At 40.6% G+C, this 18,815-nt stretch overlaps 1 protein-coding gene across 9 annotated transcripts in view; it reads left to right on the top strand.

Moving 5' to 3' along the window:
• The window catches only part of sema6a (sema domain, transmembrane domain (TM), and cytoplasmic domain, (semaphorin) 6A), a 304,997-nt gene that overhangs the window by 252,181 nt on the left and 34,001 nt on the right, over positions 1 to 18,815 (top strand). For 6 of the 9 annotated variants that reach the window (XM_062025528.1, XM_062025529.1, XM_062025527.1 and 3 more), the window contains one exon: positions 8,704 to 8,886. The exons of the other annotated variants lie outside the window; for them this stretch is intronic. In XM_062025528.1, the coding sequence (XP_061881512.1) occupies positions 8,704 to 8,886 (183 nt within the window). The remainder of the gene's footprint in view (positions 1 to 8,703; positions 8,887 to 18,815) is intronic. 9 annotated transcript variants of the gene reach the window in all.

Here is an 18,815-nt window from a genome sequence, read left to right as displayed (position 1 = left end):
CTTTTGTGCATGTTATCAGATCAAAGTCACTGGGGTATGTAAACTTTTGATCAGGGTCATTTGGGTATTTTCTTTTGTCATTTTGATTTAAAAAGAGTAAACACAGTTGTTTGCCAATAAATAGCTTCACACAACCATTAAAGGCCTACTGAAATGAATTTTTTTTATTTAAACGGGGATAGCAGATCTATTCTATGTGTCATACTTGATCATTTCGCGATATTGCCATATTTTTGCTGAAAGGATTTAGTATAGAACAACGACGATAAAGATTGCAACTTTTGGTATCTGATAAAAAAAAGGCTTGCACCTACCGGAAGTAGCGTGACGTAGTCAGTTGAACATATACGCAAAGTTCCCTATTGTTTACAATGATGGCCGCATGAAGTGAGAGAGATTCGGACCGAGAAAGCGACAATTTCCCCATTAATTTGAGCGAGGATGAAAGATTTGTGGATGAGTAAAGTGCAAGTGAAGGACTAGTGGGGAGTTGAAGCTATTCAGATAGGGAAGATGCTGTGAGAGCCGGGGGTGACCTGATATTCAGCTGGGAATGACTACAACAGTAAATAAACACAAGACGTATATATACTCTATTAGCCACAACACAACCAGGCTTATATTTAATATGCCACAAATTAATCCTGCATAAAAACACCTGCGTGTTTGTTATGCTAGCTCCTAGCTCCATAGAACACGCCAATACAATTCAAACACCTGATCAACACACACAATCACTCAGCCCAAAAGACCGTTTACCTAACCCAAGGTTCATAAAGCTTATATATTTTTAAAAAGTTACGTACGTGACGCGCACATACGGTCAAGTTATCGAATGTTTAGCAGCCAAGGCTGCATACTCACGGTACCTGATATTCAGCTGGGAATGACTACAACAGTAAATAAACACAAGACATATATATACTCTATTAGCCACAGCACAACCAGGCTTATATTTAATATGCCACAAATTAATCCTGCATAATAACACCTGCGTGTTTGTTATGCTAGCTCCTAGCTCCTCTGCTAGCTCCTAGCTCCATAGAACACGCCAATACAATTCAAACACCCGATCAACACACACAATCACTCAGCCCAAAAGACCGTTCACCTAACCCAAGGTTCATAAAGCTTATATATTTTTAAAAAGTTACGTACGTGACGCGCACGTACGGTACGGTACGTGTTATGCTAGCTCCTAGCTCCTCTGCTAGCTCCTAACTCCATAGAACACGCCAATACAATTCAAACACATGATCAACACACACAATCACTCAGCCCAAAAGACCGTTCACCTAACCCAAGGTTCATAAAGCTTATATATTTTAAAAAAAGTTACGTACATACGCAAAAAAAAGCCAAAGCTGCATACTCACAGTAGCACGTCTGCGTCTTTGTCATCCAAATCAAAGTAATCCTGGTAAGAGTCTGTGTTGTCCCAGTTCTCTACAGGCGTCTGTGTATCCAAATCAAAAGTCCTCCTGGTTAGAGTCTCTGTTATCCGAGTTCTTCCATCTTGACTGCATCTTTCGGGAATGTAAACAAAGAAGCGCCGGCTGTGTACTGTTGTGGCTGACTACGTTCGAAAAATACGTCCATTTCGCACCGACAACTTTCTTCTTTGCTTGCTCGGCTTCCTTCTCCATAATGCAATGAACATGATTGAAACAGATTCACGAACACAGATGTCCAGAATACTGTGGAATTATGAAATGAAAACAGAGCTTTTTCGTATCGGCTTCAATGTGGAAGGCATACCCGTGTTCGCCGGGCTACGTCACGCGCATACGTCATCCTCAGAGGCGTTTCGAACCGGAAGTTTAGCGGCAAATTTAAAATGTCACTTTATAAGTTAACCCGGCCGTATTGGCATGTGTTATAATGTTAAGATTTCATCATTGATATATAAACTATCAGACTGCGTGGTCGGTAGTAGTGGGTTTCAGTAGGCCTTTAAGCATGAGTGGAAGAAAGGTTTTTGTGTTATCATTCATATTCTCTGAAGAATGGCCAAGAAATCATAAATTCTCCTAGGGTATGTAAACTTATGAGCACAACTGTAACTATACGTGTAATATTTTTTATGTATGACAGTCCAAATATGTTGACACACACATAGGATGGAGGATTGTCTGTCCATTGTCCTCAATCACAGCCATATGTGCACAACGGTGCCAGTTTACACAGAGATTTCAAACGTCCTAAATATAGATGTAAAACAGAGTCCGCAGAGCTGTTTCAACGTATACAAACCACATTGGGTGTGCAAAATTATTATATTTGCATGTCCTCTTACCTGTCCCCTTATCTGATAATCAACCTACACTATATTGCCAAAAGTATTTGGCCACCATCCAAATTATGACTGCTGCATAATTCTGCATTTTTTAAAATGAATGCTTCACATAGAGTGTCAATGAAAAGTGAGCGTTATTGTCTTTGTAAAGGCAGACAACTTGAGGTTATGCAAGAGGTCACAATGGCACTCAGATCCATACACAATGACAACAATCATTTTATAACGCCATCCCAGCCCTCGTTCCTCACCTTTCTACGTGTCTATAACCCCCACTGTCAGTCGTTGGAGGTCAGGGGTCATGGAAATGTGCTTGTGCCTCTACAGTCATGGTCAAAATGTTCTTTACATACACTTGTAAAGAACATAATGTCATGGCTGTCTTGAGTTTCCGATAATTTCTACACCTCTTATTTTTTTGTGATAGAGTGATTGGAGCACATACTTGTTGGTCACGAAAAACATTCATGAAGTTTGGTTCTTTTAGGAATGTTTTAATAGGTCTACTGAAAATGTGACCAAATCTGCTGGGTCAAAAGTATACATACAGCAATGTTAATATTTGGTTAGATGTCCCTTGGCAAGTTTCACTGCAACAAGGTGCTTTTGGTAGCCATCCACAAGCTTCTGGTTGAATTTTTGACCACTCCTCTTGACAAAATTTTTGCAGTTCAGCTAAATTTGTTGGTTTTCTGACATGGACTTGTTTCTTCAGCATTGTCCACATGTTTAAGTCAGGACTTTGGGAAGGCCATTCTAAAACTTTAATTCTATCCTGATTTAGCCATCCCTTTGCCACTTTTGACGTGTGTTTGGGGTCATCGTCCTGTTGGAACACCCAGCTGCGCCCAAGACCCAACCTTCGGGCTGATGATTTTAGGTTGTCCGGAAGAATTTGGAGGTAATCCTCCTTTTTCATTGTCCCATTTACTCTCTGTAAAGCACCAGTTCCATTGGCAGCAAAACAGGCCCAGAGCATAATACTACTACCACCATGCTTGACGGTAAGCATAGTGTTCCTGGGATTAAAGGCCTCACCTTTTCTCCTCCAAACATATTGCTGGGTATTGAGGCCAATCAGCTAAATTTTTGTTTCATCTGACCACAGAACTTTCCTCCAGAAGGTCTCAATGTGATGTCAGATGAAACAAAAATTCATAAAAGAACCAAACGTCATGAATGTTTTTTGTGACCAACAAGTATGTGCTCCAATCACTCTTATATCACAAAAAAATAAGAGTTGTAGAAATTATCGGAAACTCAAGACAGCCATGACATTATGTTCTTTACAAGTGTATATAAACTTTTGACCACGACTGTATAAACACATTCATCTCACTCAAACATATACAGTACCCACACAAACACACAATGGCCTGTTTTAGCGGGGGTGTCAGTGCTTGATATGGATTTATAGATTAGTAAATGCCTCCTCTCCACTCTCTCCTTCTTTACTCCAGACTAGACGTCGTCACCTCGCTTTTAATCTGTAGGGAGCGGGAAAAAAACAGCGAGAGAGGGTGTGCATCCGTCGGCAGTTTATGGCTTTTTTTTTTTTGATCCGTGGAGAAGCTCCGAGGCTCTATCTCTCGCTCTCTATATGTGTGTCATCTGCCTGAATTGCACTTCCCCTGGCGGTGGGGGGATGAATTATAAAATAGGCCTGTCACACTAATCTCTCAGCCTTGGGCCAATAGTTAAATAAATCATTTTAATGATTGCCACGCCACACGGAGAAGGAGAAGGGGGGGTCTGGGTGGTGTCGTGAGGGTGTGTGCTAGTTTACCAGCAGCCTTAGTATTACATCCTAACCCCACCATTCCTCCCTGTTGAAACACAGGCATAAACACACGGTGAAACACATCTGCTGCAGCGTGTACACACAAACACACACATCTCCGTGTTTAGAGCGTGTAAAAATTAGTGAGCTGAGTCCCACAAAGGCTTCATTCTATTAAGTGAAATGTGGAGCCAGTGCCAAATTGAGAAGGGCGGCTTAAGTGGGCACCCTAGGATGCTAATGTGATTAGGTTGGATGGAAAATAAACAAGATCAGATTTGTGATACATATTCATGCATTAAATTGACTAGAATGGCTACATCGGATGCATACCAAATAGATGCTCAACACGTTTTGCAAGTGCCCTAAATGTTGGCTAATTTGCAGTCATACTCAAAAAAACGTACGGTGTAAAAGTAGGTTCGCGGACGACTGCAAAGTCGACTATAGTGATGACATCACAGAGTTTATTAAACTTTTAAAATCTTAACCGTGAATCTTAATCGTGCAAAAAGGCGGTCGTATGACGACCAAGGTACCACTGGACTGTGAAATCTTCAAAGTCAAACACTTCACTGCCACGTTGTTCTTATTAAAAAGGCAAACAAATATGTAGGAAAATAATGAAAAGAGATTGAATCCATTTCAGACTGAACGTCAAAGTAAGTTCCATTTCCTGTTCCATGGTTATCACTAGGGCTGTGAATCTTTAGGTGTCCCACGATTCGATTCAATATCGATTCTTGGGGTCACGATTCGATTCAAAATCGATTTTTTTTTTTTCAATTCAACACGATTCTCGATTCAAAAACGATTTTTTTCCCGATTCAAAACGATTCTCTATTCATTCAATACATAGGATTTCAGCAGGATCTACCCCAGTCTGCTGACATGCAAGCAGAGTAGTAGATTTTTGTAAAAAGCTTTTATAATTGTAAAGGACAATGTTTTATCAACTGATTGCAATAATGTAAATATGTTTTAACTATTAAATGAATCAAAGATATGACTTATTTTATCTTTGTGAAAATATTGGACACAGTGTGTTGTCAAGCTTATGAGATGCGATGCAAGTGTAAGCCACTGTGACACTATTGTTCATTTATTTTTATTTTTATAAATGTCTAATGATAATGTCAATGAGGGATTTTTAATCACTGCTATGTTGAAATTGTAACTAATATTGATACTGTTGTTGATAATATTAATTTTTGTTTCACTACTTTTGGTTTGTTCTGTGTCGTGTTTGTGTCTCCTCTCAACTGCTCTGTTTATTGCAGTTCTGAGTGTTGCTGGGTCAGGTTTGGTTTTGCAACTGCATTGCATTGTTATGGTATTGCTGTGTATTGTTTTGTTGGATTGATTAATTTAAAAAAAAAAAATATATATATATATATATATATATATATATATATATATATATATATATATATATTTTAATAAATAAAAAAAAATAAAAAAATCGATTTAAAAATAAAGAGAATCGATTCTGAATCGCACAACGTGAGAATCGCGATTCGAATTCGAATTGATTTTTTTCCACACCCCTAGTTATCACCCTAATATCCTCATCGCCATCAATGTTACTGTATGTTTAAAAAACCCAATACTCAATTCTGAAGAAAAAGCATGACGATGGTTTTAAATCTCAAAGTTGTGTTTGACTTTTTAAGCATATATAGTTTCAGTTTTCAGTTCAGTTCAGTTTCAGTTTCAGTTTATTTAGAACATGCATACGATACAATGTAATTCATCACATATTTCCAATTGTTTCATTACAGCACGTCCGAAAAGGAGTAGGAAGTAGCTGAGCTTATTTAATCCTACCCCTTTTCATATCATAGCAATTTTATCCTATTTCCTTCTTCTCTGTAACATAACAGTGAACAATTAAATAATAAACAAATAATATACCATAGTAAGTAAACAAATAATAAATACATAAATTATCTTTGTCTCGATACAAAAAATAATAATAATAAAAAAAAATTCCCTTAACATTTAGTTTGAACTCCTAATTGTCTGAATTTTATTGTATTTGGCTGTATTATTATATTTTCTAGATTGCAGAACTCCACCAAGGCCAAATACTTTTACTTTTATTATTACAGTAATATGTCTGTGTCGGTCTAATTGTATGTTGTTGAAATATAAAGTCTTACGCAAAAACTATGCCTTTACCAGTATCCAAAATGCAATGGACCCTTCCTGGGGCCGTACCTTCTCCGCAAAGTTTTATACAAATTAGCTCAGTAGGTTTTGCATTCTTATTCTAACAAAACAATAAACACATAAAACAGCCTTCAACAGACAGAAGTTCTCCACCAAGGCAGACTGTGCCTCTTTGGATCTGCACTACATTTTACTTCTTCTGCTGAATTTAAACATTAACATTTTTTGGTGAAAAATGAAGCTAAATGTAGGAACAATCAACAAAGTGCTTTGAGTGGAGCAGTGAGACAGAAAGCAAATAGAGCAACATTCCTTCTTAATTGAAAGCATCATAATAATCCCCTCAATTCCCCCCCAAAAACGGATTAACTCGCTGGAATAGAAAGACAATATATGCAAAAGTGCAATATATTTATCTGTACAGTAATCTATTTATATCTGCACCTTATTGCTCTTTTATGCTGCACTACAACCAGCTAATGCAACGAAAGTTTGTTCTTATTTGTACTGTTAGAGCAAATCAAATCAAATCAAATCAACTTTATTTATAAAGCACATTTAAAATTTACCACAGGGGTAGCCAAAGTGCTGTACAATGGGCAGGTTAAAAGATAATACGAGTACCGAGCAAACACAACACAACACAAACAGAACACGATAAAGAATAAAAAAATAAAATAAATAAAACATAAAAACAGGTTCACAGAAGGTGTGTTATGGGGCGCCATTGCAGGATGGATATCACTCAGTGTTAAAAGCCATGGAATAAAAGTACGTTTTTAAGAGAGATTTAAAAACAGGAAGAGAGGAGGCTTGTCTAACACTCAGATGTAGGTTGTTCCACAGCTTGGGAGCAGCAGCGGCGAAAGCTCTGTCACTTCTAAGCTTCAGCCTTGTGTCAGGGACCGTTAGTAGCAGCTGATCGGCTGATCTTAGGGATCGGGTGGGGCAGTGAGGCTGAAGGAGGTCGGAGAGATATGTTGACGCGAGGTTGTTTAGACATTTAAAAACAAATAAAAGGAGTTTAAAGTTGATTCGGTAACGCACAGGGAGCCAGTGAAGGGACGCTAATATAGAAGTGATGTGCTCACGTCTGCGGGTCTGTGTTAGTAGACGAGCAGCAGAGTTCTGCACAAGCTGCAGGCGGGCGAGCAGTGGTTCTTAACTTTGTTGGAGGTACCGAACCCCATTAGTTTCATATGCGCATTCACAGAACCCTTCTTTAGTAAAAAATAAAATGTTGTTTTTTTCAAATTCAAGACAAAGTTATATGTTTTTGGTAACACTTTAGTATGGGGAACATATTCTAAGTAACAAAGACTTTAGTTATTTGGACACTAGGGGAACATATAAGTAACAAAGACTTAAATTAGAGTTATTTGGTTAGGGTTAAGGTTAGGGTTAGAGGGTTAGGGTCAGGGTTAGATGATTAGGGTTATAATAAGGCCATTAAGGGCATTAATAAGTCTTTAATAATGATTAGTTAAGAGCCAATATGTTACTAATTTGCATGTTAATAAGCAACTAATTAATGGTGAATATGTTCCCCATACTAAAGTGTTACCATGTTTTTTTACTGGTGCACAAAATGAACGGTGCATAAACATCACCTTGTTCAAACAACAAGACCAACACAGTGCATAAACTCACAACAAATTACACACCTGCAAATCAGTCTGACTTCTGCTGTTGCCGTATAGGGAGAAGTTTTTGTTTACACGATGAGTCGGGTGTGTCTTGACCTCCGCCGAACCCCTAGGGTTCGATCGAACCCAGGTTAAGAACCACTGTTTTAGAGTGTCCGCCCTGAGATCGGTAGGTCGTGAGTTCATACCGAGTCATACCAAAGACTATAAAAATGGGACCCATTACCTCCCTGCTTGGCACTCAGTATCAAGGGTTGGAATTGGGGGTTAAATCACCCAAAATAATTCCCGGGCGCGGCCACCGCTGCTGCTCACTACTCCCCTCACCTCCCAGGGGGTGAGGGTGACGGGTCAAATGCAGAGGATAACCTCACCACACCTAGTGTGTGTGTGACAATCATTGGCACTTTAACTTTGACTTTAAAGTTCAAATTTGAATGACAATAAAAGGAAGTCTAAGTCTCTAAGTTAGATGTTAGAATTGTAGAGAGAAAACTGCGTCTAAAAGAGAGTCCGTCTGTCGTCCTTCATACATCAAAGGTGTGCACCCTCTGGTGATGGTGGGGAATGTGATTATACTCTGACATGTCAGTCAGAACAAGAGGAAGGAAGAGAAGGACGTGACAATGCCGAGAGACATGTTTACTAATGAGTAGCTCACTGGGCCTCCAGGGAATAAACACTTTTATTGCAGCCAGGCAGCTGCCCTGGTATTCTTCAAAAAAAGGCAACTATGTCTGTGCCACCCCCTGACCGAGACCCCCTTACCTTTGCAACCGCATCCTGTTAACCTGTCTTGTGTCCGGCAGGCCGCCGTCACCACCACCATCACCACCCCACCCTCTCACTCCCCACCCTGGCCATACCCGAGGCCGCCGAGGGCCCCCTTGGGCGGGGCCGCATGGTGGAGCGCAAGGACTTCCCTATGAGCTCAGACAAAGGGGAGGACCCCTACATGGCCGTACCCTCTCAGACTCTGCCCGAAGTTGATGGTAAGCCTTGGAACGCTTTTGGTCCACTGTCACCTGTGGCAGGGGTGGGAGGAAGGGGAGAGAAGGGGATTGTGTAATTGAGATTTACGGCTGCATGGCTGCTTCCAGCTGACGAGGTGAACAGACAGAGGATCACTCTCTCTAGGGGACAAATTGCCTCACACTGCGCGCGTAACCCCTCCTTAAAAAAAATGCAAGACAAACACACAATTACTGCTCGTTAGGATGCACATACACACACACATATGCCCTCTGGGATTCAATCTATCATCCCCAAACTAATGTCCCACAAGAGGTGTAATATCCAGCCCCATTACGCCGACAAAGTATTTATTTCCTGCTAAAAAAGGCTGGAGCGCCGTCTGTGTCACGGTGACGTGACATTGAACACCCTTTTCCCCGCTTTAACAACCCGCCGAACGCTGCGTCGTCTCAAGGACGGCTGGCTGGATAAATGACAGCGAGTGAGTGAGGTGGGGAACCGTCGAGGCTCATCCATGTTTGTCCTTAGTAAAACAAACCATTAGAGGCCACAGTAGGGTAAAGCATAGATACCGCAAAATGAGTCAAATTGCCTAAAATGGCTAACAGTTGAGCGCTGACAATAATAATAGTATCATAAACATCACCCCAGATCAGGGGTGTCAAACTCCTTTTAGATCAAGGGCCACATGGAGAAAAATCTACTCCCTAGTGGGCCGGACTGGTAAAATCACGGCACGATAACTTAAAAATAAAGACAACTTCAGATTGTTTTCTTTGTTTAAAAATAGAACAAGCACATTCTGAAATTGTACAAATCATAATGTTGTTTTTTTTTTTACACTTACATGTTGCGGTTAATAGAAGTTTATACTTTCTAAAAAAAATGATGTGATAATGTTCATCAGTCAACTCATTGGTGTTAATTTTCAATCTATCAATATACAAAATAATATCAAAATGTAATTACTGGATGTTATTTATGTAGTTGGATCATTTTCCTCGACTGGTGCACTAACATCATGTGGTTTATATTTTTTTTACATATGTAGCATAATCTACAAATTAGGGGTGTAGGAAAAAATCGATTCGAATTCAAATCGCCATTCTCACGTTGTACGATTCAGTATCGATTCTTATATTTCAAAAATCGATTTTTTTTTTTTAAAAATTTGTTTTTATTCTTATTTATAATTTTTTTTGTTTTATTAATCAATCCAACACAACAATACACAGCAATACCATAACAATGCAATCGATTTCCAAAACCAAACCCGACCCAGCAACACTCAGAACTGCAATAAACAGAGCAATTTAGAGGACACACAAACATGACTCAGAACAATCCAAAAGTAGTGAAACAAAAATGAATATTATCAACAACAGTATCAATATTAGTTACAATTTCAACATAGCAGTGATTAAAAATCCCTCATTGACATTATCATTAAACATTTATAAAAATTAAAAAATTTAAAAAAAAAGAACAATAGTGTCACAGTGGCTTACACTTGCATCGCATCTCATAAGCTTGACAACACACTGTGTCCAATATTTTCCACAAAGATAAAATAAGTAATATTTTTGGTTCATTTAATAGTTAAAATTAAAAATCTACTACTCTGTTTGCATTTCAGCAGACTGGGGTAGATCCTGCTGAAATCCTATGTATTGAATGATTAGAGAATGGTTTTGAATCGGAAAAATATCGTTTTTGAATCGAGAATCGCGTTGAATTGAAAAAATCGATTTATAATCGAATATTGAATCGAATCGTGGGACACCCAAAGATTCGCAGCCCTACTACAAATATACAAATAATTGCTATTGCGACATCTAGTGGACACATTTAGAACAGCAGTTTTTTCATTCAAAAATTTCGGCTCATTTTTATACTTAACAAACTCATCCCGCGGGCTGGATAGAACATGTTCGCGGGCCTTACGTTTGACACCCCAGCCCTAGATACATCTTTAATAAATGCCTGCATCAACATCTATTGGGCTCATGATTTGACCAAGTGAGTTTCACACTGAAGAGTGCTAAAGAGGTGTCAACGTAATGATTTGACTCTTGACATCAGCTATTTTTAAGAGAAACAATCCCTGTAAACTCTAAAACACCATATGTTGGCCTGGCAGAGCACTTACAATAATGACAATAATTAGGGATGGCCGATAATATCGGCAGGCCGATATTATCGGCCGATAAATGCTTTAAAATGTAATATCGGAAATTATCGGTATCTGTTTTGTTATTATCGGTATCGTTTTTTAAATTTTTTTTGTTTTATTAAATCAACATAAAAAACACAAGATACACTTACAATTAGTCCACCAACCCAAAAAACCTCCCTCCCCATTTACACTCATTCACACAAAAGGGTTGTTTCTTTCTGTTATTAATATTCTGGTTCCTACATTATATACCAATATAGATCAATACAGTCTGCAAGGGATACAGTCCGTAAGCACACATGATTGTGCGTGCTGCTGGTCCACTAATAGTACTAACCTTTAACAGTTAATTTTACTCATTTTCATTAATTACTTGTTTCTATGTAACTGTTTTTATATTGTTTGACTTTATTTTTTATTCAAGAAAATGTTTTTAATGTATTTATCTTATTTTGTTTTATTAATTTTTTTAAAAAGAACCTTATCTTCACCATACCTGGTTGTCCAAATTAGGCATAATAATGTGTTAATTCCACGACTGTATATATCGGTATCGATTGATATCGGCATCAGTAATTAAGAGTTGGACAATATCGGAATATCGGATATCGGCAAAAAAGCCATTATCGGACATCCCTAGTAAATACATAAACATTTTTGAATATACAGTCTAGTCTTAGGCTGCAGGATGTCAGCTGGAAGCAGAGAGCAGGTAAATCCAAGCACAAAGGAGATCAGATAGCATGCTCTTCAGCCAGCATCACATTGTTGTTACCTGAGCAGCTGTACCTCTGGAGCTGTGCCTTTAAGAGCCACACACATTAAATAGTGGTGAGGATACCTTAACTTTATGTTATGGGACGTGTGTGTGTGTGTGTGTGTGTGTGTGTGTGTGTGTGTGTGTGTGTGTGTGTGTGTGTGTGTGTGTGTGTGTGTGTGTGTGTGTGTGTGTGTGTGTGTGTGTGTGTGTGTGTGTGTGTGTGTGTGTGTGTGTGTGTGTGTGTGTGTGTGTGTGTGTGTATGGCACTCTAGGCAAGCATGCTCAGGTAACTTCAACCAATCTTCACCTTTCCAAACAAGCTTCCTGCTGTTTTATTTTCTGTGTGAGATCATTGTTGTCGTTTGATATGACACTTCTGCTATGTGATTTCATTTCAGCCCTACAATAATTTTATTTTACTTTTAAGACTCAGCTGCAGTGATCTTTGTTTGAGTTCTTTCTTTGCTGGTTTACTGTGTGAGCGATTTTGGATTTGTTTGCATGGCTTCAGTTTTTGTTGTTGTTTTTTTGACTATTTATATATTTGACTTTTTTCTAGCTTTGATTGCTTTATTACGCATAGTTTTGCCTCCGTGCAGCTAAAACGCAGCTTCTCAGCATGGCAAATTGAGCACCGCAGTCAACGCTATATCCATTTCCCTCCGCCCTGCCCATCCTGCTTTCGTCTTCCTTCCTGTTGGCCTTTAGGTATCAACTGTACTGTGGAAAAACTCCAGCAGACTATCAAAAAAAACTCCTGTCCGAGCAAAGAAATGAAGTATTTCTTTGTGTCAAAAGAAAGAGAAGGCAGTCAGGCTACATTTTAAAAATCTGCGGCAGGAAAAATTAACCGAGTGGACTTTTTATTAGGTACAATAATGACCAATTACAAAAATATCTGCCTTTATAATGACACTAATGCTCAGGCAAATAAGCAAAAAGCTGACATTGAAAAACATATACACATGTAACAACATAAAATAAAATAAAAATTTTTTTGATATTATATATTATTATGTTTTTAATAATATTACTTATAACAATGATCATGTTGACATAAGTATTGAGGGAAGAAACATACGCCTGATAAATCATTTTCTGTGGTCAAAATGTTAGATTATAATGAAGTATGTCAGCAAGTATATATGGTTACAGTAGATAAACATTTGTTTTAGTGCTTGTACTTTGTGTTAGAGGCACATGTACAGTTGTGGTCAAAAGTTTACATACACTTGTAAAGAACATAATGTCATGGCTGTCTTGAGTTTCCAGTAATTTCTACAACTCTTACTTTTTTGTGATAGAGTGATTGGAGCACATACTTGTTGGTCACAAAAAACATTCATGAAGTTTGTTTATTTTGTGAATTTATTATGAGTCTACTGAAAATGTGACCAAATCTGCTGGGTCAAAAGTATACATACAGCAATGTTAATATTTAGTTACATGTCCCTTGGAAGGTTCCCTGCAATAAGGCGCTTTTGGTAGCCATCCACAAGCTTCTGGTTAAATTTTTGACACTCCTCTTGACACAATTGGTGCAGTTCAGCTAAATGTGTTGGTTTTCTGACATGGACTTGTTTCTTCAGCATTGTCCACACGTTTAAGTCTGGACTTTGGGAAGGCCATTCTAAAACCTTAATTCTAGCCTGATTTAGCCATTCCTTTACCACTTTTGACGTGTGTTTGGAGTCATTGTCTGACATCACATGGACAAAGATAAGACCTTTTGGAGGAAAGTTCTGTGGTCAGATGAAACAAAAATTTAGCTGTTTGGCCACAATACCCAGCAATATGTTTGGAGGAGAAAAGGGAAGCCTTTAATACCAGAAACACCGTGCCTACCGTCAAACATGGTGGTGGTAGTATTATGCTCTGGGCCTGTTTTGCTGCCAATGAAACTGGTGCTTTACAGAGAGTAAATGGGACGATGAAAAAGGAGGATTACCTCCAAATTCTTCAGGACAACCTAAAATCATCAGCCCGGAGGTTGGGTCTTGGGCGCAGTTGGGTGTTCCAACAGGACAATGACCCCAAACACACGTCAAAAGTGGTAAAGGAATCGCTAAAGCAGGCTAGAATTAAGGTTTTAGAATGACCTTCCCAAAGTCCTGACTTAAACGTGTGGACAATGCTGAAGAAACAAGTCCAAGTCAGAAAACCAACAAATTTAGCTGAACTGCACCAATTTTGTCAAGAGGAGTGGCCAACAATTCAAGCAGAAGCTTGCCAGAAGCTTGTGGATGGCTACCAAAAGCGCCTTATTGCAGTGAAACTTGCCAAGGGACATGTAACCAAATATCAACATTGCTGTACGTATACTTTTGACCCAGCAGATTTGGTCACATTTTCAGTAGACCCATAATAAATTCATAAAAGAACCAAACTTCATGAATGTTTTTTGTGACAAACAAGTATGTGCTCCAATCACTCTATCACAAAAAAAAGAGTTGTAGAAATGATTGGAAACTCAAGACAGCCATGACATTATGTTCTTTACAAGTGTATGTCAACTTTTGATCGCCACTGTAAGTATTAAGGGAAGAAACATACACCTGCTAAATCTTTTTCTGTGGTCAAAATGTTAGATTTTAATGAAGTATGTCAGCAAGTGTATAAGGTTACAATAGATATACATTTGTTTTAGTGCTTGTAGTTTGTGTGAGAGGCACATGTATATTGGACCGTGCAGCTGTACCTAATGCTGTGGCCTGTAAGTGTACATTGCCTAGTTAAAAGTTTCAGTTTGAGTTAAATATATCAGCTCCTATCGGGAGCCGTTCTCGAGATAATTTGTCGATTCAAACGAAATTAATCCCCAACTTTTCCATTTGCCGCGGCGACGTCGCAGGATCTTATCTCCTAATGAATATTATTATTAGGCCAAAGCCGCCACAGTAATTAGAGGCACTGCAAAGTGAGTTTTAACGAACCCGCCGGCGTTGTTATCTGGCATTGCGGGAGCGGAGAGACTCTTGCTGTCGCTAGGTGGCTATTTTCCACAGTACATTTGAGCTTTGTCTGTCTGTCTGTCTGTCTGCCAACGCGTCCACACACATGCCACGCCCCTTCGCCTCACGCCGCTCCCCATTGCTCCCATCACTTTGCCATCCCCTGCCACTGTGACCCCGCCTCCCTTTCAACATATCCGACAGGGATGGCATGTTCCAAGGCTGTACCTTTTTAGCGCCAAGTGATTCCTCAACCAATTTATGGATATCCCCCCATCACACCCCTCTCCCTATTCATTCCTGCTCCTCCCCTCGTAGACTGTCTCCTCTCCAACAAGACTCATATCTCTTCCTTACCCGCCTCCCCCATCTTCCGCTCTCTCCCCTTTTCTTCCGACTCTCTCCCTGTCAAGGCTCAGCTAAACCTCCCACCCCACCTCATCCTCTCCTCGCCCTCCCCTCATATCCACCTTCCCCAGCCCGACCTGTAGCCGCCACTGTGTTGCTCCAATTTATGGGTTCATTACAGCAGCAATCCACGGGAGATGGACGGGGTGGTGGAGGGTGTGGGGTTGTGGAGGGAAGGGCGGGAGACATGGGAAATAAAGACGAGAAAACAACATGCATGGTTAAAGATTTAGTTAAGAGACAAGGAGCATCATGCAGAGGTAAAAAAAAAAAAAAAAGACAGCAGAGATAAAAGACGAACAAATGACAAGGCAAAAGAAGAGTGAAATCGCAGTGGTAGTGCAAGTATTGGGTTAGAGTGGATTTAAACAGGGAGGATTTTCTTGCAGGAGAAGCTGCCCGTCTTTATTCTAATAATGAATCAGTACAAAAAACACAGCTCTAATTCTAAATTTATACTTTGGATTTCCAATCATAAAGCCATAATCCAACTCGTTACATATACAGTAGTGGTGGGAATATTTGGGCACCTCACGATTCGATTCGATTCTGATTCTTGGGTTGATGATTGGACTTAGAATCGATTCTCGATTCAACACGATGCTCGTAATATATTATTTGGTATAGAAATTGTAATAAAACTGTTGTGTACTGGGAGGAGTAGACGGCACAGACAACAAGGGGGCGTAGTTTAGCTCTATGATTTATTATATATATACACAACATATATATATATATATATTTATAGATATATATAATAACAAACAAAAATATAAATTAAACAAGGGAATGGAGTGTGAGAAAAATCCAAGAGTGTGTGTGTGTGTGTGTGTGAGACTATGTGTGGAGATCAGGTGTTGTGTGTTACCGGGAGTGTGGAGCGATTCTCGATTCAATACGATGCTCGTAATATATTATTCAGTATAGAAATTGTAATAAAACTGTTGTGTACTGGGAGGAGTAGACGGCACAGACAACAAGGGGGAGTAGTTTAGCTCTATGATTTATTATATATATATATATATATATATATATATATATATATATATATATATATATATATATATATATATATATATATATATATATATAAAATAACAAACGGAAATATAAATCAAACAAGAGAATGGAGTGTGAGAAAAATCCAAGAGTGTGTGTGTGTGTGAGACTATGTGTGGGGATTAGGTGTTGTGTGTTACCGGGAGTGTGGAGCGAGAGGCGGAAGTCCTGGAGAGGAAAGGCAGGCTCGAATGTCCGTGAGACAATACAGGAAGTCGGGGGCTATAGCGGGGCGTAGGAGGTCCGTGTCCAAGCCGGAGGTCGAGAACCAAGAGGCAGTCCGGGAAGCAGAGGAACAAGGAATGACGAGACACACTGCTCGTCAACGCGAGATCAGAGGTCTGCAGTTGGAGCGACAAGGAGGACACGAGACAATCAATAACATGGGGAAGAAAACACAGTGAGCAAAGAGTGCCCATAGAGCTAGACGTGGCTTACTGTACAGGAACAGATGATTAAGTTCTGGCGCCGGATAGCAGGTTGAGCAGGCTTATGAAGCCAGGACCTCTCATTAGCGTTCAGTGCTGATGGAAAGCAGCTGCTTGAGTGATGCGTGCAGGAGGTGAGCGCCCGTGGGCGTGTCCCAAGGGGCGCTCCGCGGGACTCCTTGAGGAGTGTGCAGCGGCGTGCGCAGCGGCGTGCGCAGCGGCGTGCGCAGCGGCGTGCGCAGCGGCGTGCGCAGCGGCGTGCGCAGCGGCGTGCGCAGCGGCGTGCGCAGCGGCGTGCGCAGCAGCATGCGCTTGCGCCGTGACAAAAACATGTTACAGGTTACAAACAACTCCTCTTGGCTGCTTACTTACAACTAATATGTGCAGTGTTGGCCTAAAAAGTGGAGTGCATGGCGGTCATCTACAGCCATGCATTTGTATTTTTATCTAGAATGAATCTTTCCGAAAGAACACTTCGGGCACGGCGCATGCATAAGACAAGCTTGAGTAAAATGAAGAAAACCTTCAAAAGCTAACTATTATTAACATTTTATTTTTATTTTTTTTTACTTCTTGAAAATGATCAATGTCATCAATTTTATCAAGCAGTTTTGAAGGAACATAAACATGTTCTTGAGAATCTTGGTAACCCATCCATCCATCCATCTTCTTCCGCTTATCCGAGGTCGGGTCGCGGGGGCAGCAGCCAAAGCAGGGAAGCCCAGACTTCCCTCTCCCCTGCCACTTCGTCCAGCTCCTCCCGGGGGATCCCGAGGCGTTCCCAGGCCAACCGGGAGACATAGTCTTCCCAACGTGTCCTGGGTCTTCCCCTTGGCCTCCTACCGGTCGGACGTGCCCTAAACACCTCCCTAGGGAGGTGTTCGAGTGGCATCCTGACCAGATGCCCGAACCACCTCATCTGGCTCCTCTCGATATGGAGGAGCAGCGGCTTTACTTTGAGCTCTTCCCGGATGACAGAGCTTCTCACCCTATCTCTAAGGGAGAGACCCGCCACCCGGCGTAGGAAACTCATTTCGGCCGTTTGTACCCGTGATCTTGTCCTTTCGGTCTTAACCCAAAGCTCATGACCATAGGTGAGGATGGGAACGTAGATCGACTGGTAAATTGAGAGCTTTGCCTTCCGGCTCAGCTCCTTCTTCACCACAAAGGATCGATATAGCGTCCGCATTACTGAAGACGCCGCCTGTCGATCTCACGATCCACTCTTCCCTCACTCGTGAACAAGACTCCGAGGTACTTGAACTCCTCCACATGGGGCAAGATCTCTACCCCAACCCGGAGATGGCACTCCACCCTTTTCCGGGCGAGAACCATGGACTCGGACTTGGAGGTGCTGATTCTCATCCCAGTCGCTTCACACTCAGCTGCGAACCGATCCAGTGAGAGCTGAAGATCCTGGCCAGATGAAGCCATCAGGACCACATCATCTGCAAAAAGCAGAGACCTAATCCTGCAGCCACCAAACCAGATCCCCTCAACGCCCTGACTGCGCCTAGAAATTCTGTCCATAAAAGTTATGAACAGAATCGGTGACAAAGGGCGGCCTGGTAACGTCTAGCTTAAGGGGTTTTAAAACTCTGAGGCGGTCCTCTCTTTGGAGATGTTCGGACTCTTCAGGGAGGGGGCAGCAGTTTGAGAAAAATAAAGAAAAATTTAACCTATTTTCTAACCTATGAAGATAATTCCAGTTTTGTCAAAAAAAAACAGAATACATGGCTTTTTAGGTCATACAAAATGACTGAACAGAGTCTGGGGTGAGCAGAAAACTCCAGGGGCCTCATGCGTGGATTTCCATCTATTAATTGGCCTACGTTCGAATCCAGAAAACGGCGTAGGCACAAACGGTTTCAGATGTATTAAAGTGTGTGCACGCATTAATCCAAGCACATTTCTTTTTTACATCCCAATCAGCATGGAATTGAGCGCACAAGATTGTGTGGCTGGGCACACCCAGGCCACACCCCTTTATAAATAGGCAAATCATAGCCCACACTCTGCCCAATCACAATTCACCGCCAACCAGTAGGAGGGTGCTTCTATCTGGCGTTTCCAGTGAACGAAAGTGGGCTGAGTGGGATAAAGTGTGCGAGGCCGTCAATGCTGCGGAACAAATAAGAAATACGTGCTACTACATCATGAAGAA

Source organism: Entelurus aequoreus, linkage group LG17, assembly GCF_033978785.1.
Source record: "Entelurus aequoreus isolate RoL-2023_Sb linkage group LG17, RoL_Eaeq_v1.1, whole genome shotgun sequence".
Taxonomy (NCBI): domain Eukaryota; kingdom Metazoa; phylum Chordata; class Actinopteri; order Syngnathiformes; family Syngnathidae; genus Entelurus; species Entelurus aequoreus.
This window is presented reverse-complemented; position numbering and strand designations above follow the sequence as displayed.